At 46.4% G+C, this 22314-nt stretch overlaps 1 protein-coding gene across 3 annotated transcripts in view; it reads right to left on the bottom strand.

The window, feature by feature from the left end:
* LOC126484094 (UDP-glycosyltransferase UGT5-like) overlaps positions 1-22314 on the bottom strand; it is a 168306-nt gene that overhangs the window by 69587 nt on the left and 76405 nt on the right. For all 3 annotated transcript variants that reach the window (XM_050107468.1, XM_050107467.1, XM_050107466.1), the window contains exons 3-4: positions 18769-19024; positions 12493-12747 (exon numbers count right to left, since the gene is read on the bottom strand). In XM_050107468.1, the coding sequence (XP_049963425.1) occupies positions 12493-12747; positions 18769-19011 (498 nt within the window). In that variant the 5' untranslated portion in view covers positions 19012-19024. The remainder of the gene's footprint in view (positions 1-12492; positions 12748-18768; positions 19025-22314) is intronic.

Here is a 22314-nt window from a genome sequence, read left to right as displayed (position 1 = left end):
AGAAATGCTGGCGGGTAATTTGAAGAGCTCGAAATCTCAGCAAAGTGCTGACCCAATGAGTTAGAAATTGCGACGGGGTCCACTAAGGTATCATGCGCGTCAGTGAGCCCAGAGACCGGGGAGAAACTAGGCGCGGCTGAGAACCGTCGAAGCCGACTCCAAACTTCCGAGGAGGGAGTGAAGGTGTTAAATGAGCTAATAAAGAATTTCCAGCTTGCCTTCTTGCTATCGCGGATGACGCGACGGCATCGCGCACGGAGCTGCTTATATCGGATACAGTTGGCCAAAGTTGGATGGTGACGGAAAATGCGAAGAGCACGTCGCCGCTCACGTATTGCGTCACGGCATGCCTCGTTCCACCAAGGAACTGGGGGGCGCCGGGGCAATTCGGAGGTGCGTGGTATTGAACGTTCCGCAGCTGTGAGAATAACGTCGGTAACATGTGTGACCTCATCGTCGACGCTGGGAAAGCGACGTTCATCGAATGTCGCTAGAGACGAAAAAAGTGTCCAATCGGCTTGGGCAAATTTCCAGCGTCGCGAGCGCAGATATGGCAGTTGAGGCTGCAGTCTAAGAACACATGGGAAGTGGTCACTCGAGTGTGTATCATCAAGGGCGAACCATTCGAAGCGCCGAGCTAGCGGAACAGTACCGACCGCAAGGTCCAAATGAGATAAATTTGTCGTGGAGGCAGACAAAAATGTGGGGGCCCCAGTGTTGAGGCAGACTAGATCCGCTTGGTGGAAGACGTCTAGCAATAGTGAGCCACGTGGACAAGGATGTGGAGATCCCCAAAGCGGGTGGTGGGCATTGAAGTCCCCAACCAGCAAATAGGGGGGTGGAAGCTGATCAAGAAGATGAAGGAGATCAGCTCGTGCCATTGGTGTGGACGATGGAATGTATACCGTACAAAGAGAGAACGTGTATCCAGAAAGGGATAGACGGACAGCGACAGCTTGGAAGGAACTGTTTAAGGGGACTGGGTGATAATGGAGAGTATCATGGAGCAGAATCATGAGTCCTCCATGGGCTGTAGTGCCTTCAACAGAGGGGAGGTCATATCGGACGGACTGAAAATGAGGGAGAACAAAGCGGTCATGGGGACGCAGCTTTGTTTCCTGAAGACAGAAGATGACCGGCGAGTAGGATCGTAAGAGGATCGACAATTCATCCCGATTGGCTCGAATGCCGCGGATATTCCAGTGGATAATGGACATAGGGTGAACAGAAAATGGAGGAACGTGACCAAGGGTGCTGTCAACTCAACGACTGCTCAGAGCTTGCGACCGACAGCATGGAATGGCATTCAGTCGAAGGCAGAAGATCCTGATCCATGGGTTGGTCAGGAGCAGCTCCTGCCACCAACGATCGGCCAGTTGACCAGCCACCAGCAGTGCGCCTCGGCGACACAGAAGACGGCCGAGGGCGATTTCCGCCAGGTGGTTCTGTAGATGGGACACGCCTTGGCGGAGAAGGAGAGGAACTGTGTTTCTTCATAGCCTTCTTGGAAGTATGATGTTTAGATGAAGGAGGAACCGATGGTTGTGAAGTTGCGGTACGTAAAAACTCCTCACGAGAATGCTCGTTTTTCGAAGACTTGGCGTCTGACTTTTGGGCTCGAGATTTAGCAGAACCCGACGAAGGGTGAGCCATAGAGTGGGCAGGCGAAAGTGGTGAGGTTGAACGGGCGACCTTTGCGCTGGCCGATCTGACGACCGTGGTACTAAAGGTGAGGTCGCAAGTCTGCGTGGCCGCCTCCTTTGTTGGCCGAGGAGAAGCAAGGACAGGGCTGTATTTTCCTTGCTGAGGCACGGTGGGCTGTCGACTGGCGAGTAACTCTCGAGCAGAAAAGGTCGACACCTTTTCCTTCACTCTTATTTCCTGGATGAGCTTTTCGTCCTTAAAAACGGGGCAATCTCGAGAGGAAGCAGCGTGGTCACCCATACAGTTGATGCAGCGAGGGGATGGAGGTGGACAAGCACCCTCATGGGCATCCTTGCCACACGTAACACATTTGGCCGGATTGGAACAGGACTGGCTGGTGTGATTGAACCGCTGACAACGATAGCAACGCGTAGGGTTTGGGATATAAGGGCGAACGGAAATTATCTCATAGCCTGCTTTGATTTTTGATGGGAGTTGAACTTTGTCAAATGTCAAGAAGACAGTGCGGGTTGGAATGATGTTCAAGTCAACCCTTTTCATAACCTGATGAACAGCCGTGACGCCCTGGTCAGACAGGTAGTGCTGAATTTCTTCGTCAGACAATCCATCGAGGGAGCGTGTATAAACGACTCCACGCGAGGAATTTAAGGTACGGTGCGGTTCCACCCGGACAGGGAACGTGTGGAGCAGAGAAGTACGCAGCAATTTTTGAGCCTGGAGGGCACTGTGTGTTTCCAACAACAGGGTGCCATTCCGTAATCTGGAACAAGACTTTACAGGACCCGCAATTGCGTCGACACCCTTCTGAATAATGAAAGGGTTGACCGTGGAAAAGTCGTGACCTTCGTCAGACCGAGAAACAACAAGGAACTGTGGCAACGATGGAAGAACCGTCTGTGGCTGAGACTCAGTGAACTTACGTTTGTGAGCAGACATAGTGGAAGGTGAGGAAACCATTGCGGAAGAATCCCCCATGATTACCGGCGTCTCCGATGGCGCGCTCCTCCCTTGTGGGGGCCCTCACCGAGGGCACACCCGCCTTAGGTGATTGTTCACACCTCAGGTCACACCTCCCGACAAACGGACGGAGGGACCAATCGGCACTTTCGGAAGGTATCAGCTCGGGTAATCACCCCTCCCTGGGCCTGGCCGTTACCAGGGGGTACGTACGTGTCCTACCTGTCTACCCGGGGCGGGGAATTACGCGTTACCCCGTCACCGGCTACGCATGGAAGTGCGTGGGTCGGCCTTCAGACACGCACAGGGAGGAAAAAAGAGAAAGGGAAAGGAAAGAAGAGGGGGTCTCAAACGCCACAGCGGAGAAAAGGGCAAGGAGAAGAGGGAAGGAAAAGAGAAGGACAGAGGAAGGACGAGGACTTGCAAGTGTAGAAAGCAAGGAAATTGGAACAGTTTCGAGCGTCCGTCTCCGGACGTAGGCACAAACCATACTCCCAGAGGGGGAGAAAGGGAAGGAAAGAGCCAGAGGTGAGGGGGGGGGGGGGGCGAAGATGGGGGACGGGGAGGGATGCGGAAAGGGAAGGGAAGGTATGCAGCCCGGAAAGGAAGGAGGGCCACATTAGCTCGGGGTCCCGTGCTCGCTACGCACGTGTCCACAAGAGAGTTGTGGACCCCTGGGGGGCAGTCTGTAGTGCCACCTCCTCAAAGTGTTCCATATTAAGATTCGCGATCCCTGGAGCAAGGGGAGATCCCATGGCCACTCCATCCACTTGTTCATAATGCTCTCCATTGCACTTGAAGTAGGTGGTCGTAAGTGCATATTCAAAGAGCTTCACTGTTTCAGGCTCGAAGTGCTGATTAAGGAGTGCCAAGGCGTCTTGTAGAGGTACTTTCGTGCACTTACGACCACCTACTTATCGTCTCTTTGTGGTCTTTCCGCGAAATGTAAGTTAGCGGCAGTAAAATTGTACTGCAGTCAGCCTCTACAAATTTCCTCAGCAGCGATTCACGAAAAGAACGCCTCCTTTCCTCTAGAGACTGCCACCCGAGTTCCTGAAGCATTTCCGTAACACTCGCGTGATGATCAAACCTACCAGTAACAAATCTAGCAGCCCGCCTCTGAATTACTTCTATGTCCTCTCTCAATCCGACCTGATACGGATCCCAAACGCTCGAGCAGTACTCAATAATAGGTCGTATTAGTGTTTTATAAGCGGTCTCCTTTACAGATTAACCACATCTTCCCAAAATTCTACCAATGAACCGAAGACGACTATCCGCCTTCCCCACAACTGCCATTACATGTTTGTCCCACTTCACATCGCTCTGCCATGTTACGCCCAAATGCTTAATCGACGTGACTGTGACAAGCGCTACACTACTAATGGAGTATTCAAACATTACAGGATTCTTTTTCCTATTCCTCTGCTTTAATTTGCATTTATCTATGTTTAGAGTCAGCTGCCATTCTTTACACCAGTCACAAATCCTGTCCAAGTCATCTTGTATCCTCCTATAGTCACTCAACGACGACACCTTCCCGATGCTATCGACAGGGGATCTCAAGTTGATTCCGTATTTCTAGGTTTCTGGAAAGCTTTTGACACCGTTCCTCACAAGCGACTTCTAATCAAGCTGCGGGCCTATGGGGTATCGTCTCAGTTGTGGGGCTGGATTCGTGATTTCCTGTCAGGAATGTCGCAGTTCGTAGTAATAGACTGCAAATCATCGAGGAAAACTGAAGTGATATCAGGAATTTCCCAGGGAAGCGTCCTGGGACCTCTGCTGTTCCTGATCTATATAAATGACTTGGGTGACAATCTGAGCAGTTCTCTTAGGTTGTTCGCAGATGATGCTGTAATTTACCGTCTAGTAAGGTCATCCGAAGACCAGTATCAGTTGCAAAGCGACTTAGAAAAGATTGCTGTATGATGTGGCAGGTGGCAGTTGACACTAAATAACGAAAACTGTGAGGTGATCCATGTGAGTTCCAAAAGAAATCCGTTGGAATTCGATTACTCGATAAATAGTACAATTCTCAAGGCTGTCAATTCAACTAAGTACCTGGGTGTTAAAATTACGAACAACTTCAGTTGGAAAGACCACATAGATAATATGGTGGGGAAGGCGATCCAAAGGTTGCGTTTCATTGGCAGGGCACTTAGAAGATGCAACAAGTCCACTAAAGAGACAGCTTACACTACACTCGTTCGTCCTCTGTTAGAGGTGTGGGATCCTTACCAGGTGGGATTGACGGAGGACATCGAAAGGGTGCAAAAAAGGGCAGCTCGTTTTGTATTATCACGTAATAGGGGAGAGAGTGTGGTAGATATGATACCCCAGTTGGGATGGAAGTCATTAAAGCAAAGACGTTCTTCGTCGCGGCGAGATCTATTTACGAAATTTCAGTCACCAACTTTCTCTTCCGAATGCGAAAATATTTTGTTGAGCCCAACCTACATAGGTAGGAATGATCATCAAAATAAAATAAGAGAAATCAGAGCTCGAACAGAAAGGTTTAGGTGTTCGTTTTTCCCGCTCGCTGTTCGGGAGTGGAATAGTAGAGAGATAGTATGATTGTGGTTCGATGAACCCTCTGCCAAGCACTTAAATGTGAATTGCATAGTAATCATGTAGATGTAGATGTACACCACAGCATCATCAGCAAAGAGCCGGACATTGCTATCCACCCTATCCAAAAGATAATTTATGTAGATAGAAAACAACAGCGGACCTACCACACTTCCCTGGGGCACTCCAGATGATACCCTCACCTCCGATGAACACTCACCTTCAAGCTATTTCTCCACCGTTCCAACCTCGAATGGCGCGCAGAAAAAATGAGCACTTCAATCTTTCTGTGCCAGCCTGATTTCTGTTACTTTATCCTGATGATCATTTCTACTTATGTAGGTCGGCGCCAAGAGAATATTTTCGCAATCGTATTAGAAAGTTGGCGATTGAAATTCCACGAAAACAACGCCCTCCGGTGGCACCAATATGAACTAAGCCAGTTGGGTTCTGGAGCTCGCTGTGAACACACTAAGTGCAGCCATCTTGAATGACGGTACTTGCGTCAGGAGAACGCCCTCTGGTGGCACCGATATGAACTAAGCCAGTTGCAGTCCAGACCCAGAGGAGAACACACATGCTTGAAATTGGTTAAATAACAAAGACCTCTTTTTTCTGCCATTTTCTTTGTGTAGTAGTGATAACAGCGTATGACGCATTATCATGTTGGAATTTGAACTTCTCGCCATTTTTCTGGGGGAGTGGAGCGTGGCAAATTTCAAACTTCCCACCAAAATCCGCCACTTTGGATGATGTCCTCACCGCCATCTTGTATAACGGTACTTTGTCCCAAAATCACCCTTGTTCCAATACTGTGGGGGTGTTGCAGGGAGAGGAGAGGCGTGGATGGGGGTTGGTGGATGGTGAATGGGGAGGGCAGGTGGGGAAATCCCATTATGTCACAATTTCGAGAGTACTCTGGTGGTGGTATTGTGAACTAGATCAGTCAGTCTGCAGTTGTGGAAGAGGGCAGGTCGTTGCCACCTGTATGTTTGGTGGCAGGAAGAACCATTATCAGTTCAGCATACTGCTAAAATCAGTGTACTGTCCACCACACAATGTAGCCCCTTAGAGTAATATTACCTACCTGCTGGATTAGCTGCAATTGCCTCTTGCACAGCTAGACTCCCAGTAGTTACCACAGGTGGCACGCAGCCCTACGGTAACCTGTCAGTGGTCCTGGTGCAGTACAGTAATGATGTTTCTGCTTGGAGCTGTCAGCAGTCTTGGCATGTGGGACAGTGCAGCCACAGTGGTTTCTAGCACCATGCATCTACTCAGAGCTGTTTGCAGATGCTGATTATTTTATACAGACTCCATTTTCGGTGCATGTCAGTGGTGTTAGTGTTCCATTTTCAAGATCTTTATAGGTGGAATTTAGGACACGTTTTTTATATCAGTTTTCACCATATAGTTGGGTGTTTATACATTGTTTTTGGTACCGCTTTTTGCAATATGCTTGGATCTTTATAGGCGAAGTTTTTGTTACCATTTTTTGCAATATGTTAATGGATCTGTAGCTGTGCTAATGATTTTTGTAGACTGATGATCTATAGCAGCGTAATTAGGGCACGTAGATACTGGAAATGGTAATACTTGAACCTTACTGAGCTTTTCCCACCAATTTCTAGCAGTATTGAAAAATTCTTCCAACAGGATAACACAGGCACATCAGAAAAACTGATGAAATAAACGAATCATTCCACACCAACAGCTCAGTCCAGACTGAGCTTTTCCCACTAGTCACCAGGGGACACTAGGGTCTATGGGAGGAGAGTTTATTGTAGAGGGGAGGGAGGTGGGAGGGTGGAAAACCCATGACATGATCCGGTGACAGCTTTAGTGCGATGTTGCCACATCTACCGACGCCATCTTGAATAAATCTGGCAGCAGTGCAGACTGCACCCATAATGACTCTCTGCTTCCACCCACAGACAACACAAGCTTTGCGAAACATTCTCAGTGGAGAGTTTGGAGGCATCCATTATACAGTCCAGATATGGTCTTGCACCATGCGATTGCCATCTTTCAGGCTAGCTGAAACAACATCAGTGGTGAAAGATTTCTATTGTTGAGGGTCTGAACCACTGGTAGAACGTTCTGACCAATACTCACAGAGGTTTGGTGACTGTGCTGAAAATGGGGTCATGTATTTGTGTCTCTTTCAATAGAAGTTACTTAGCCTGCTATAATAATGTGCAACTTACTTTTTGGTGTTCTCTCTTATCAGAGATTGCACATTTCACTAGCGAAATTGGCTCAATAGCAGATGAATTGGAGAAACAAGTGGCACTGTTGTTGAATAGTGTTTCCTTATGGGTACATAACCAGTTGTCGTAACTGTCCTCAATTTCTAGGGCAATATATATTTGTACACCTATCATATGATGACGGAATATGCTCAATTGTGTGTCGAGCCCATCAATTCTGAGCTGACTTCGCATCATGAACCTGAAGGGTGGTTTTCTCAAACATAGGAGAGTGCTGAGCAAAAGTATTTGAGGGTTTCACTTTAGGTTTTACACAAGCAAGTTGCCAAATATGGCTGGAATCGATTCGCCACGTCAAAGGCCTTCCCCTTCTCGCACTGTGACTCAGATATCAGTATCAACACAGCAGAATCACTGACATAGACAGCAACCTGCACTGGAAGACATCTCAGTCCGCACTAGGAAGCACTCACAACACGTCGAGTGGTGCCCTCAACTGCAATGCGTGGTCAGTATATGGGCACTGGGATCGATTGTGCAAGAACACTTCAGACCGTCAAGAAACTAGTGACAGCCCCTCCACTGATTGACGAAACCTGCTGGACCTTTGGACCTTCGATACATACTGAATAACTACAATGGATGACTCTGCTACAACGATGACTTGGCTATGAATTTTTGGACAGTCTGCTTAATCTGCCTTGTTCTGTATTGGGATCTAGTGACACTGAAATCTGTGTAGAATTGCAACACCCTGTAAAAATAGCCCAAATGAATCCAAATTTGGATGATGTATAATAACCAGTATAGCAGACAGGCAGCTGCTGTGTGGTGGGAAAGGTTAGTGCTACACCGAGCTGACTGAATGAAAAGCCATCAGATGGAGCAAAAACATGAAGTTCCAGTACACAATGTCGGTGACAAAGACATGAGTGTAGGTTTGAATGAAACAGAATATGGATTCAGGCGAATAGGTGGGCTTTTATTTGGCACGAACAGTTTACGAACTGTTTCACTTCTTGCATTGTAAAGGTGTTGAATAAATCGGTGTATTTATCAGTTTCAGTGTTGAATACTTCACACCTGCCGCACAGTGTAATGACCTGATAACGATGGCCACTCGTCGCAGCATGCACCACAACCTCAGAAGACTGGCGCACAGTCCTTGCTCTGTGGCGTCCCTCGTCCACTAGATGTGTGACAGGGCAGATGATTTGGAGAGTCCCAGAACCATACCCTTACCAACGGCGTGGCCCCCAAACCATTCTGACATCCTAGTCTTATGTTACTTATTCCAATTAAGTTCGAGTGTGGCGCCAGCCGCTGAATTTACATGACTATGCAGAGTATTTGTATCACCAGCTACTCATCTACTCTTTTTAAGAGAGTGACAAATTTCGGTTGAAAATGCTCGTCATCGTATGTTTACCTAAGCCAAAAGAGTGATATCAAACTATACTGCCTGACAAACGAAATCAAGCACCCAGAAGAGGAGGAGTAGAAAACAAACAGACACTTCATGGTTTGAGAGGGTATGTGGTGTTATTTCAGTGATTATAAAGTCCACTCAAATTTACAAAAAAATTTCACAGTATGAAACCAATTATTAGTTTCATGTTACATCCCCTCTGCTCTGGACGGATACAACAATTCTATTGGGAAGGGTATCGCAACGCCATTTTATCCTCTACAGAAGCCAGTGGGCCTGAATCTGTTGTAACTTGTTCTTGACATCCGAGATACTGACACTGGAACAGAGTTGAAGTCCACGCTGGTCCTACCATGTTCTGCCACAGACAGATCTGCGGATCTTGTTGCCACAGAACCTCATCATGCGGACAGTTAATACTGACACGTTCCATATGTGGATGAGCATTGCTCTGTTAGAAAGTGGCACTACGACAGTACTGCACGAGAGGTACAGTAATACACGAGAACACAGAATATCTGTCATGCATGACTGTGCCATCAGAGTTCTTGCAGCCACTACCGGCGGTGTCTGAAGTCATACAAAATGGCTCCGCACAGCATGACACTAGGAGGAGTGTAACTTTGCTTGTTGAAAGCATTTGAAAGATGGGACCTACACCCAGGTCACCACCGTACACTCAATGAAGGTTACCTGGGTAATAGAGAAACCCCAATTCGTCACTGACAGAATGCAACGCCATTCAATATCAGTGCATGCTTCCCAGTAACGACACAACTCCAAACACAGCCATTTGTGTTTTGATGTTAATGGCTATCTAATTCTCTAATACAGATGCTTCTAATCTGTGACCAATGGTCCAGAATGACACAGAATGTTCCAGGGTGCCCATTTCTTGTTCTCAGATGGCAGGTATTGATGTGAAGGGGTTACGATGTGCTTCTCTACAGAATATGGTGATCCTCCCTTGTGCTGCTCGGATGTCATGAACCAAAACCTCAATGCTGAATGCGCTGTGTACAAATGCTACCAGCTAGCCTTTGCAGACACATGTGATGGAGTCATGTTCGTAGTTCCTAGGTGGTTGCAAAGCACTGAGCACAGTTATGAAACACTCTCGGTATCCAGCTTCCAGGCAGAAAGACGGCCTCTGGCTCTGTGCTCCACGACCCTCCACCAGCAGAACTTGTTGTGAACCGCCACCTCTCTCTCTTTCTTCCTGTTCGATTGCATTCTGGTTCACTTCACCTAGACTGGCATTCAACCTGAACTTCCACCCCATGGTGAGCACCACGTAACCCTTATCACGGAATATATGCTTTCTTTTTCGCAAACCCTTCCCTTATTATTTGAAACTAACTTCCTGTACGCCCACTCTCAAGTCCCATAAGAAGCGCACTGACGATCTAGTGGCAGTCAAATGCGATGATACTCTCGACCGCCACACCAAAGGCTACTGGAGTAACCCCAGTCACTGTTCAGCTTTCCTCTCTCTCTCTCTCTCTCTCTCTCTCTCTCTCTCTCTCCCCGCACAGTGGCTATCACTTCATTGCTCATTGGAGTATGAGTATTCCAAATGACGAAACATTCGATGGTATCATCTGTGCCAAAAATACGGAATTAAATTATTTTCATTAATTTGTAGCGATGCAGTTTTAGCATATTATGCACATTTATCAGGGAAGGAGAAACTACACTGAAGAACTTATTGACAAATCCATGCTATACATCCATTGCTCCAGGACCATTACACGTAGCTTACACACCATCGTTTGAGGGACTTACAATATCAGGGGAGAGACAACTGACTGAAACCAACTATAGACAACAGATCAAGGCTGCGGAAGGAAGAAATATTCGACGATGAGGCATTAGAGACAAGAGCAAAGGCTATGGTTGGGAAAGAACAGGGAAGGAAATCGGCCGCGCGCTTTCAAAAGAATCGTGCGAGCATTCACCTTTAGCGATTTAGGGGAATTATAGAAAACGAAAAGTGTTGTAGCCGGATGCTGGTTAAACCAGCACCTTCCAAAATAAAAATCCATTATCTTACCACTGCACCACTTCGCTAGGTAGTTTAAGAACGTGACACCAGATAAACTACCACGACTATACAAGTTTATATGATCTTGGACTTTAAGAGTCAGTGCAGTTGAAGGCCCAATTAGAGTTTCTAAACATCATGACATAGGATCAAGGAGAATCCGGATACATTTCCGGGAAACCTCACTCCAAGCAGTTTACCTGTGAGTTAATCAAGCACAAACAATGGGTTACAAAAGTAGCTGATGAATATGCTGCAGAGCAGCCGTACCCCAGAGTTATTCGACGATCAGGATGTGAGGAGAAACGTGCAGCCGATGGAATCTGAGATATTCGTCGTTCTTCGAATAAGGCAATAGAATGTGCGGTTACACCGTGGATCCGTTTAGTCAGATGTGTTTTAAAAGGCAACACTCCTCCTGCGCCAAACCAAAACTGTGGGTCAAGGTGTATGGTTCGTCATTTGCATACGGATAAGATGACAGATATCCCCATATTACGATCACATGCCGCGCTCGTTTCTGTACCAAACCCTCTTCCATCCGTCATGTCCACACATGCACCATCACACCTGCTCCAGTGCTCCAGCACTGCGTAAGAAGCTGTACAGTCCCTCACAAATATATGGACAAGCCATCAGTCATCTCTACTATGTCCATATGGGAGGGATCATGTACCAGATCATTTTCGTGCGTAACTCCCTTCTATTTATCGGATCCATGCACGTGTGTCATCAGCCGCACAGTGTGGCCGCGCGGTTTGAGCCGCCAGTCACGGATTGCGCGGCCCCTCCCGCCGGAGGCTCGACTCCTGCCTCGGGCATGTGCGCGCGCGCGCGTTGTGTGTGTGTGTGTGTGTGTGTGTGTGTGTGGTGTGTGTGGTGTGTGTGGTGTGTGTGGTGTGTGTGGTGTGTGTGGTGTGTGTGGTGTGTGTGTAACTTACGCTAAGTTAGTTTAAGTGGTGTGTAAGTCTCGGAACTGAGGACCTCCAGCAGTTTGGTCCCTTAGGAATTCACACACATTTGAAAATTTTCGAACACATGTCATCGCACCCACTACGGTCCTCCACAGCACTGAACTAAAATTGAGTGCGAGGCTATACAGTTCGTCATGACCATGCAGACTATATGGTAGGTGCGCCGTTCGATGCTATCTCTGCTTGGTCCAGTACCAGTTGTTTCCGTTGGATCCTTATAGGGATCTCTGTTATACAAGCAGAGACATTTATGACAAACCTATTCGCCTGAGACCCACCATTCTATTCCATTCACCGACGATGTGTGCTGGCACTTGCCTTCATGTTTCCGCTCCATCTGACGGCTTTTCATTCAGTCAGCTCGGTATAAGATTGACCTTTCCTGCCGCAAAGCAGGTGTCTGCTGTACTGGTTACTATACGTCGTCCAAATTTGGATTCATTAGGGCTATTTTTACGAGCTGTTTTCAATTCCAAACAAATTTCAGTCCAGCTTCTTATCCAGCATTGATATGTTGGCCCATTAACAGTGTGAGTGTCTCTGACGAAACTTTTTCGGGGTTGGTAACACTAGATTTTTCTCCTAAAACCTACATAGCTTACTCACCGTGACAGCCAGAATACTGAATGGGAAGTGACGTACCCTGTCGTGCGTCCAGGCGAACGGGAAGCTGGTGGCGACGTTGATGAGCGGCACGCCCAGGTGGTGCGCGAAGGCTACCGTGCAGTCTGCAAAGTGGATGTCGGTGATGACCACGTCGTAGCGGTCAGCAGAACGCACCAGCTGCCGCGTCTGAGGCTGCGAGAACGCCTCCCTGCAGCCTTCTACGTTGCCCATCCAGCCATAGGCGTAGCCCAGCGTGATGGACCGCAACACAGGGATCATGTCCACCGACATCTGGGTGAGGAAAGTACAGTAGCCCTTAGTGATTCTAATGTTATGTGAGCCTCACTGCTTTTCTTTTTTTAACTAATTTGTGCCTGATTTTATTCCGAGAACCCCACTAATGTACGTAAATACCGTAAATGTAAATTTCATTCAAATAGTACTTTAAGTGAAGTGAAGCGCAGTTGGACAGCAACAAACTCTTTAGCGCGCAATCCCTGCAACGATAGTAGTGGTGAATCTTTGAGTATGGACTCTAAAAAAAAGAGTTGCCAAACATTTATGTATACAAATTTCCTGGAAGTGAAGAACAGAAATATCTTGTTTTTGGAAAAGGAGGTGAACTTCATTGTCGTTGCCATCTATCAATAGACAGATTTGTAAGTGTACAAAGTTCACTAAAATACAGGAAAAGAAATGCATTCTCTATAGTTTTCATTCAATAAGTAACAATCTCTCATAATTTCTCAAATTTTACAGTAATTGGATTATGTTCTTGTACAATAGTATGGTGCTGAACTCCACTGACCAATTTTGATGTAGCAGGACATGTAGTTTGAAGGAAGTATGTGTGCTAAGCAATCACTTTTTCTCACGAAAAGCAGATTGCTGTTTGATCTTATTTACTTGCAACAGTGGTCCCTTAGGTATGAAAAGCTACGAAAACTTGGGCTCAAAGCTATCCGCGAAACGGCCAAGTAACTAACAGAGTTGTATTTTAAACCTTAAAGAACAATAACTTCGCCGGCTTTGGTGGCCGAGCGGTTCTAGGCCCCACAGTCCCGATCCGCGCGACGGCTACGGTCGCAGGTTCGAATCCTGCCTCGGGCATGGATGTGTGTGATGTCCTTAGGTTAGTTAGGTTTAAGTAGTCCTAAGTCTAGGGGACTGATGACCTCAGATGTTAAGTTCCATAGTGCTTACAGCCATTTTTTCAACACATGAGGGGACGAAGCAAGCAGGACATACAGATCCGATTAGCGCTAGCAAAGCGGCCATTCCTGGATGAGTTGCCAGTATTAAACATCAGCCTTAATCTGAGGAGGGAATTTCTGAGAATGTACATTTGGAGAGCACCATTGTATGGAAAAGAAAATAATCGAAGAGTTTGAGATGTGGTGCACCAGAAGAATATTGAAAATTAGGTGGACTGATAAGGCAAGAAATGAGGTTTTCCGCCGAATTGGCGAGGAAAGGAACGCAGGGGAAACATTGACAAGAAGGACAGGATGATTGGACATGTATTAAAACACCAGATAATAACTTCCATTCTACAAGAAGAAGCTGCAGGGAAAGACAGAGATTAGCGGTCAGAAGAGCCATCACTAAAAAAAGTGATAGATGGAGGGCAGCAGTCAATTATGTTGTTCTTCGGAGAAAAACTGGAATGGAGTTATCAGATGTAAGAGAACGAAGCCTATTTTTGGTTATTTCTGAACAGAACTTGGCATGAATCAAGTCAGTACTTTAATTTTCATCTACCATACGGCATTAGACCCCTTTCCATGAGAAATGTAATCAACTGTCTGCAGAGCTAAATGAACCTAGTCCACAATGCTCTTGTTTTATGACATTCACAGATTCATTGCGTATCTTTTAGGTTTAACATTTTGTAAAGAGAATGTGAAACCTATATTTGAGTTTTAATAGTTTGATCAAATGGTAAAAGTTTAAAAAAAGCGCCAACAGCATCTTGCATCAGCGTCATTTAACCGAGAATGCGCCGAACTTCATGATTCGTTTTCAGACTCGTGCGCTCGACAACACCAAAAATGGCGTTAACTCTCCACCTGAAAACGGAAACTATGAATGTGAAGTATGTCGAGCCCGAGAATTCATTCTTGCATAACAGTGATGACTTCGGTATAATCGAAAAAGCTAGTAGAAAAGAACTATGCATTTAAGTGCCAGAGGAACGGCTCAAACCCTTAAAATCGGTAAAGAGAAGTAAGCCTAAATTTGCAGCCGTTTTAGTGATTGTAAATCAATTCTAAGCACCAAAACTTTGGAAAACTCCATAACTAACAGGAAAGGGAACGCACAAGGGCACCCTATCAATTGGACGTATATAGAGTGGCTGAGATTTCAAAATGGTTTGCCGTGAATTGCTAAATTCAAATAAACTTTAAACTAACTCTGTACTTCCTTTGCAGAGACTAATCAGGAAAAGAAAACACAAGTAAGAACTCTCCAGAGATAGCAAATGTGCATCAAGATTTACTTTATCAGTCTCTGCAGAGATAGCAAACGTAAACGTGCATCCAGATTTACTTTATCAGTTCGCAAGACCAGTGACTGCGAAAACGAGAAACGATATGAATACAACATCAGTGGTGCCGGTCGTGCCGCCGATGCGACACATATTCTAACAGAACATCTCTGTACACCCGAACACTCTCCCCAGCGACACAACTTTACAGGACGACGATGCTATTTCGTGTACCTAGCATGTTAACAACACTTCAATATGCAGGTGTGACAACTGTAATACTAAAGCAGCCCTTCTAAGCGGCACTTCTATGAAAACTGAAAGAGCGAAATGTCTTTGAGTTATTATAAACGGTGACAGATTTGTTTGTTTTGGAACATAAAACTAATATTGGTGATAACCTTATGTTTTATATTTTGGTTTACTTAGTCTACTAAATGGCGCCCAATTTTGGTGTAAACGTTTGTCTTTAATCTCCTTTCTGCAGCTCTGGAATACTTCTGCCATCGTCTGATCTGCATTCTGTACGGATAATTTGTTTACTCCATTCAACAAGTATTGTAAATCTTTCTAATTTTCTCAGCGAATCTTATTATATATATTTCCTCGCCTTGAATTTCAATACTACTTCTGAACTTTGTTTTAATTTCCTTCATTTCTCCTACGTTATAGCCGGAGAACATCAGAGGAGAACGACGGCATCCCTGCCTTGGCTTCGTTTCAATAACAGCATTTCGCTGCTACTCGTCCATTCCTCTTGTTCCCCCTTTCGGTTTTTGTGTACTGGGTGATTATAAACAAAATGCAGCAGCTCACAGAGATCTAGCGTGGGCTCTTATTACTGTATGCAGCGAAACTTGGTAGATATGCTAAAGTTACGCTTGGAAAAAAAAAATTAGTTCCAATTTTAGCCACGAGGTGCAAATCTGGCACTGTATGGCATCTCGTCGTCATCTCCAGTCCTCATATTGGACAAATTGTTTAAGCAGCAGTTAATCATCACTTGCTTGACCTTCTCTTCCCATGTCCCATTCCTAATCTATTACATGTGGAAACATTTCTATACGTCTTTCTTGTATTCACGGTGCCATATTTGCACCTGGTTAACAAATTTATAACTAATTTTTTCCGACGTAAATTGGTTCTGCATTTATGCATTAGAATATCTAAGAAGTTTTGCTGCCATACGATGAGGACAGCCCACACTGGACGTCTGTGGGTTATCACACTTTAATTATAGCCATCCGGTGTATTGTCCATCGCACAGTTTCCTCTGTGGCGCATACTCATTTTTCTGAGGATTCCAAAAATCTTGCATCACTTTACACTGCTGAATGCTTTCCGTAGGTGAACAAACCCAGTGGAAGTAGCTTGAGTTTTCTTAAATCTTGCTTCCACTATCAAGTGTTAAATTACGAACTACCTTCCGGATGCTGTTACCATATTAAAGCGAAACTAATGGTCGTTTAACAGCTTCTTAAGTTTTATTTTCCATTATTCTGTATGTTATTCTTGTCAGCGACTTAGGTGCTTGAGCCATAATGCTGACTGGGCACATTTACCTACTTTTGGCGTGTTTGGAGAGTGTGTGGGAAGTATGAAGGTATTTCTCCAGCCTCACAGTTTACACACTAACTTGAGTTGTGACTAACTTTAAGCTTTGCCTCGGCTTCTGATTCAGCATTACGCCGAGTTGACAAGTCGCAATATAAAGCACTCAGCGCGAACTTTTTATCACAATGAGCGGACATTTCGTAACGGACGCTCTTGGTGGATGTTCAGGAGCAGCCCAGCGTGTGTTTTACATCAAAGCATTGACTGAGCGGGCGTCACCGCACACCCTACCTCCCACTCGTAGTTAAGATTGCCTTTTTTATCCTTCTGTCTTCAGACTGGTTTGATGATGCGGCCCGCCACGAATTCCTCTCGTCTGTCTACCTTTTCATTTCTGAGTAGCAGTTACCAAGATGACTTGTATTTAGCCCGAATGGATAGTCGTGACGACGAAGATCCGTCTGAGAGATGAAAGCGTGAACTTAGTCTCTTTCCCAAACTATCAAAGTTAGCGAGATGAATGTTGTGCGTTCCTGCCTCAAATGTGAATAGCGAAAGAAATTCCAGCGCGGTTTGGAACGTTATCTCAGACGGAGGAAGAAAACTTGACCCGAAACTAGTCCATCCATTGTAATTACGCCAGCAGGGAATAATTTGTTATTGTTAGATTTCTAATTTGTCAGGTGTGAGTTCGCATACGTACATTTGAATCAATAAAGCAGGTGGTGTTATAAAGAATGACAATGTAATTTTTCATTATGAGACCGACAAAAGTTGGCAGTTACATAGTTTTCCTGTGAAAATGCAAATTATTTCTAAATTTTCGTTATTAGATAAAGCACGCTATTTTCTCTTATGCATCCTGACGGTGTCACTGTTACACAATCACATAGGAATACATGTGTACAGCATAACTAAAGTGACGTGAGTGTATTGCCATCAGCTGGTGGGACACCAGCCTGAAGACACACACAGCCGGCGGCTTCTGTCCCCCCCCCCCCCCCCCCCCCACACACACACACACATTATTCAGTGGCGATCAATTGTTCTGATACGATTAGTCTTGTAAACTCTGATTTTATATTAATTACGGGACAGTGCTGAGGAGAAACAGGCGCCCTTTTATTTCTTTTTCTTAGCTGAAGATGTCCCCCTTATGTGGCACGTTGCTCAACTTCCTCTGGTTTTACGTGTGGACTCACGAACTGTTCTTGGTTTGCTGTTGACAGCATGTGTGGTCAGACTGTCAGTGAATGCCTCTACCTGGCTGCTGGAAGTTTTTCAGTCAGGCCTCACACAAGCAGTTACAAATTTTCTGTGTTAAACATCGCTTGTTATTTCTTGAATTCTTTGCCGTTTCGGAGAAAGAGAGATACTTTACTCTCTGAAAGTTACCTGTCAAATATGGAAATTGACAGATGTATAACAATTCAAACGCTTCTACAGTTCTTGGCGATGGAGTAAGTAGGGGTGCATGACCGTCCCCCCCCCCCCCCCCCTTCCCCTGGATACACTCCTCTTTTTAAGGTACGTTCTCAGATACCAACGAAAGCTCCAGAATGAGATATTCACTCTGTAGCGGAGTGTACGCTGATATGAAACTTCCTGGCAGATTAAAACTGTGTGCCGGACCGAGACTCGAACTCGGGACCTTTGCCTTTCGCGGAAAAGTGCTGTACTATCTGAGCTACCCAAGCACGACTCACGCGCCGTCCTCACAACTTTACTTCTGCCATTACCTCGTCTCCTAACTTCCAAACTTTACAGCAGCTCTTCTGCGAACCTTGCAGAACTAGCACTCCTGAAAGAAAGCATATTGCGGAGACATGGCTTAGCAAGGTTCGTAGGAGAGTTTCTGTAAAGTTTGGGAGGTAGGAGACGAGGTACTGGCAGAAGTGAAACTGTGAGGACGAGGCGTGAGTCGTGCTTCGGTAGCTCAGATGGTAGAGCAAAAATGTTCAAATGTTTGTGAAATCTTATGGGACTTAACTCCCAAGGTCATCAGTCCCTAAGCTTACACACTAATTAACCTAAATTAACCTAAGGACAAACACACACACCCATGCCCGAGGGAGGACTCGAACTCGGCCGGGACGATGGTAGAGCACTTGCCCGCAAAAGGCAAAGGTCCCGAGTTCGAGTCTCGGTCCGGCACACAGTTTTAATCTGCCAGGAAGTTTCACCAATGAAAGTTTTTAAAATGCATTACTGGTGCAGAATATTACTGTGTCAAAACTCTTAAATTTGTTAGGCACCAGCGAGACACTCACCCCCTTGAGGTGGTGCCATTCGTCCCTGTGCAGCGCTATGTCGTGGTAGTTCCGCAGAGGTGTCTTCCTGGGGAAGTAGCTGAGCACCGTCACGTTGTGGCCCCTGGCTGCAAGCTCCGACAGCAGCCGGTCGAACATGACGAAGTGGCTGGGCGCCGAAAACCAGAGGGGCGCCAGGATGTTGGCTCCCTGCGAGCCCAGGCTGCCCAGCAGCAGGACGGCGACCAGCAAAGCATGGCGCATGGTGAGATCCCACCTACATTCAACACAAAGAGAGTGGATAGCATCTACAGTGAATACTATCACAGTGACTGAGCACCAGAGTCCATGCACACTCACGGACAGAAACAAACGGCAAACAGTCTGAGGCTAACTCCAATAACAAGGAAGTTCGTCATAAAACAAAACACGGAACCGTCTTAACTGGCAAGTGGAACCTTCACAGAGTGTGAACGATGTAAGAGAGAATGGTAGCACTGCCGATGTGCAGCCTACCCACTCGTCCAGTAATGCTGCTGGCAGCAAGTGAGACATGCGCCCTGGTTTTGTTCTCTCACCGGCAGTGCCAAAAGTCAACTCTGCAGTTGTGCTTCTAGCAGCACACATAGACACGACACCACATCTCCAACCACCCTCCCGCCCCCCCTCCCCGCACCCTCGGGGGAGCCAGTGCTGCAGGCATCAATGCAGAAACATGGGAAGGCAAGCAACTAGGTGGATTGGTGTGCTTGAGGAGGCCGTGGGGTCTGTCCAGGTGACACAGCGGCAGTGGCAGCGGCGGCACTGCAACAGCAGATGCATATTGACAGTGTTGGCCTCCATTGCCTCATCATGTTGCAGCACTGGATAGTCAGTGTCTCCAGCCTGGTAGCAGCATACAGAGTAAGTGACCCAGACGGTGTTGAGTCAGTGTGGGAAAGACATTGTACATGCCAGTGGCATAGAAACTGTATCATTGGTGGCGACAGATGGGTGCGGTTGATGACGGGCAGCCACCATCTATCATTGGTAGAGTGCCTGGCGCAGCTGGCGGTGATGTGTTGACTTCGTCAGTCCTCAATAGCTCCTCAAACGAAGGTGCCCTTGTGGTGCTCAGCACATGTAATGGTGCAGTGATTGCAGATGGACTCCCTGCCAGTGTCTGCCACGTTCGCGGGTGCAGCGGGTCAGTACTCAACTGAGGTTGCAGCTGGTTCTAATAGTAAGAGAGCAATATGTGGTAAGCGTCCAGAATGAACATTCACCAGCCACACATCACTAGCACCTTCGCCAATAACTGTGCCAGCCACTGACCAAAATACATGCCCAGGCAGAGGTGCCTGTGGTAAATCACAAAGGCTACAAGCTTACCTCAGATTGCAGAGCAGATGCAGCAAAGTCCTGTCAGCTGTCGAGGATCCCTGTCAGGCTTTTCCCATGCAGCATTGCAGTCAAGTAGGTTCAAATGGCTCTGAGCACTATGCGACTTAACTTCTGAGGTAATCAGTCGCCTATAACTTAGAACTAATTAAACCTAACTAACCTAAGGACGTCACACACATCCATGCCCGAGGCAGGATTCGAACCTGCGGCCGTAGCGGTCGCTCGGTTCCAGACTGCAGCGCCTAGAACCGCACGGCCACTCTGGCCGGCTAATATGCTCTGCCTACCCATTCGATTCCAGGTGAAGTGGTGCAAACGTGCAGCGGCAATAGCATTGTGGTTGCAGAAATCTGTAAACAGCGGCGATGTGAACTTAGGCCATTATCAGAAGTGATCATATGGGGGAATCCTTCAATGACCAGGGTGAGAGCCCACACTATAGCTTCTGTGGAGGTGGAGCACATGTGCAGGTCATACGTGCAATTTGACACTACATCTACCACCACAAACCACACATAAAATGGCAGAAGGGGTCTGAAAAATCGATGTGAATTCAGTAGCATGGCTGACGGGGCATATGTCACAGAGCCAAAATTCTTGGCGCCACTGCTTTCTGTGTGGCATTTATGGAAGATCTTTTCAAACACCAGTTAAGTGCCAGGCCAGCAGACAAAACATCGTGAAATGAGCTTCATTCGGGTCATACCTCAGGGACCATCCCCCAGGACCAGAGGGATGATGATCTGGGAGTTGCTCGAGTTGGTGCTAAGGAGGAGAGTGCCAACTACTGTCAGCCAACGATGTAGAAAATAGGTGCAGAACAGACCAGACTGCTTGGTGGTTAGCCACTAGAGCCAAGCACTGCACATAAAATTGACAACCTGTCAGAGCATGGTATCTTGCTGAGTGGCCAGTGCTATGTACTGGACTGTCACCAGAAGTCAGTGCCTCATGTGCTACAAGTGAGCAGAAATCTGGACACACACCAATTTCGTTTTCTTGAAGGCCAGGGCAGGTCCTACGAGTAGGTGTGACTATGTGCCCACATTAACATGCTATGCCATGGATCTGTAATGTATTTCATACTGGTACACACTGATAAACAAAACGCAAACTGCAGCCGTTTTGCTGTCCTGTCAGGAAATTGCGAACAGGAGCCAAACAGTGCTACAAATGGCTTATGGTCGATGATGAAATAGAATTTGGTCCCATAGAAGAAACCATGGCATTTCTGGACTATGAACGTCAGGACTAATGCATCCATTTCCAATTGATAAGAACTGTGTTGAGAGGCTGTCAACTTTTTGGAGCTGCGATATGCTGTTTAGAGCCATCAGTGTTTCTATGAGCTAAAATCACTCCATCCCCGCACTGGGAAGCGTCCACTGCCATTACAAAATTTTGCCCAATGCAAAAGTACCGATAGTGGATAAACATTCTGTTGTAGCCTCCTGACCAAACGAAAGGAGTATCTGTTTTTCGCAACTTATTCTGTGGATGAATTATATCCACTGAATTTGGGAAAACTTGGAATAAACTTCGCCCAGAAGCGACAATAGTTCGTTCTGCTTTCGCGGTTTGGGGAGGTTGTCGGTAGCCGCTACATGGTGCCTCGTAAGTTTGATGCAGTCCTTCGAAAGAAGGTGGCCGAAATATTCCATTTCTGTCTGAAAAAACTTTGACTTCTGCTGATTTATTTAAGGCTCATTCCTTGAAATTTAGTGAACAGAATTCGAAGATTGACAATATGTTGCTATGGTGAGGAACTCATGGCAATCATGTCATCAAGACAGTTTGCATAGCACAGAACATCCTGCATTAATACTTCAAAAATCTTTGCTAGAGGGTAAGAACGCACACAATGATGAACTGCAGGCACGATCCATGGAACAACTGAAGAAGGTTTTGACGAGCACACTGGGTTGAGAGGTGGTATTGAGCCGAAACTGTAGAGATGATTCTACCAATCAGTTTTTGAGAAACACTCACCACCCGAAATTTGAACGAGTATTCCTTCAGGGTGAGGAATAGCATAGATACAGGTTGGACGTTTATGGTGACTTAAAATCCCCACGCAAAAGAAGCGTCCCCGTACACTTCCAGATAACAAGCAGAGATGTATCCCACAGGCTGGCAAACAGAATAGGCAAGGCATGACAAAATTTGGGAACGACCATCGGGTTA

This window comes from Schistocerca serialis, chromosome 6 (assembly GCF_023864345.2).
Source record: "Schistocerca serialis cubense isolate TAMUIC-IGC-003099 chromosome 6, iqSchSeri2.2, whole genome shotgun sequence".
NCBI lineage: Eukaryota > Metazoa > Arthropoda > Insecta > Orthoptera > Acrididae > Schistocerca > Schistocerca serialis.
Note: the sequence above shows the minus strand (reverse complement) of the source record. Positions and strands in the feature narration are given on the sequence as shown.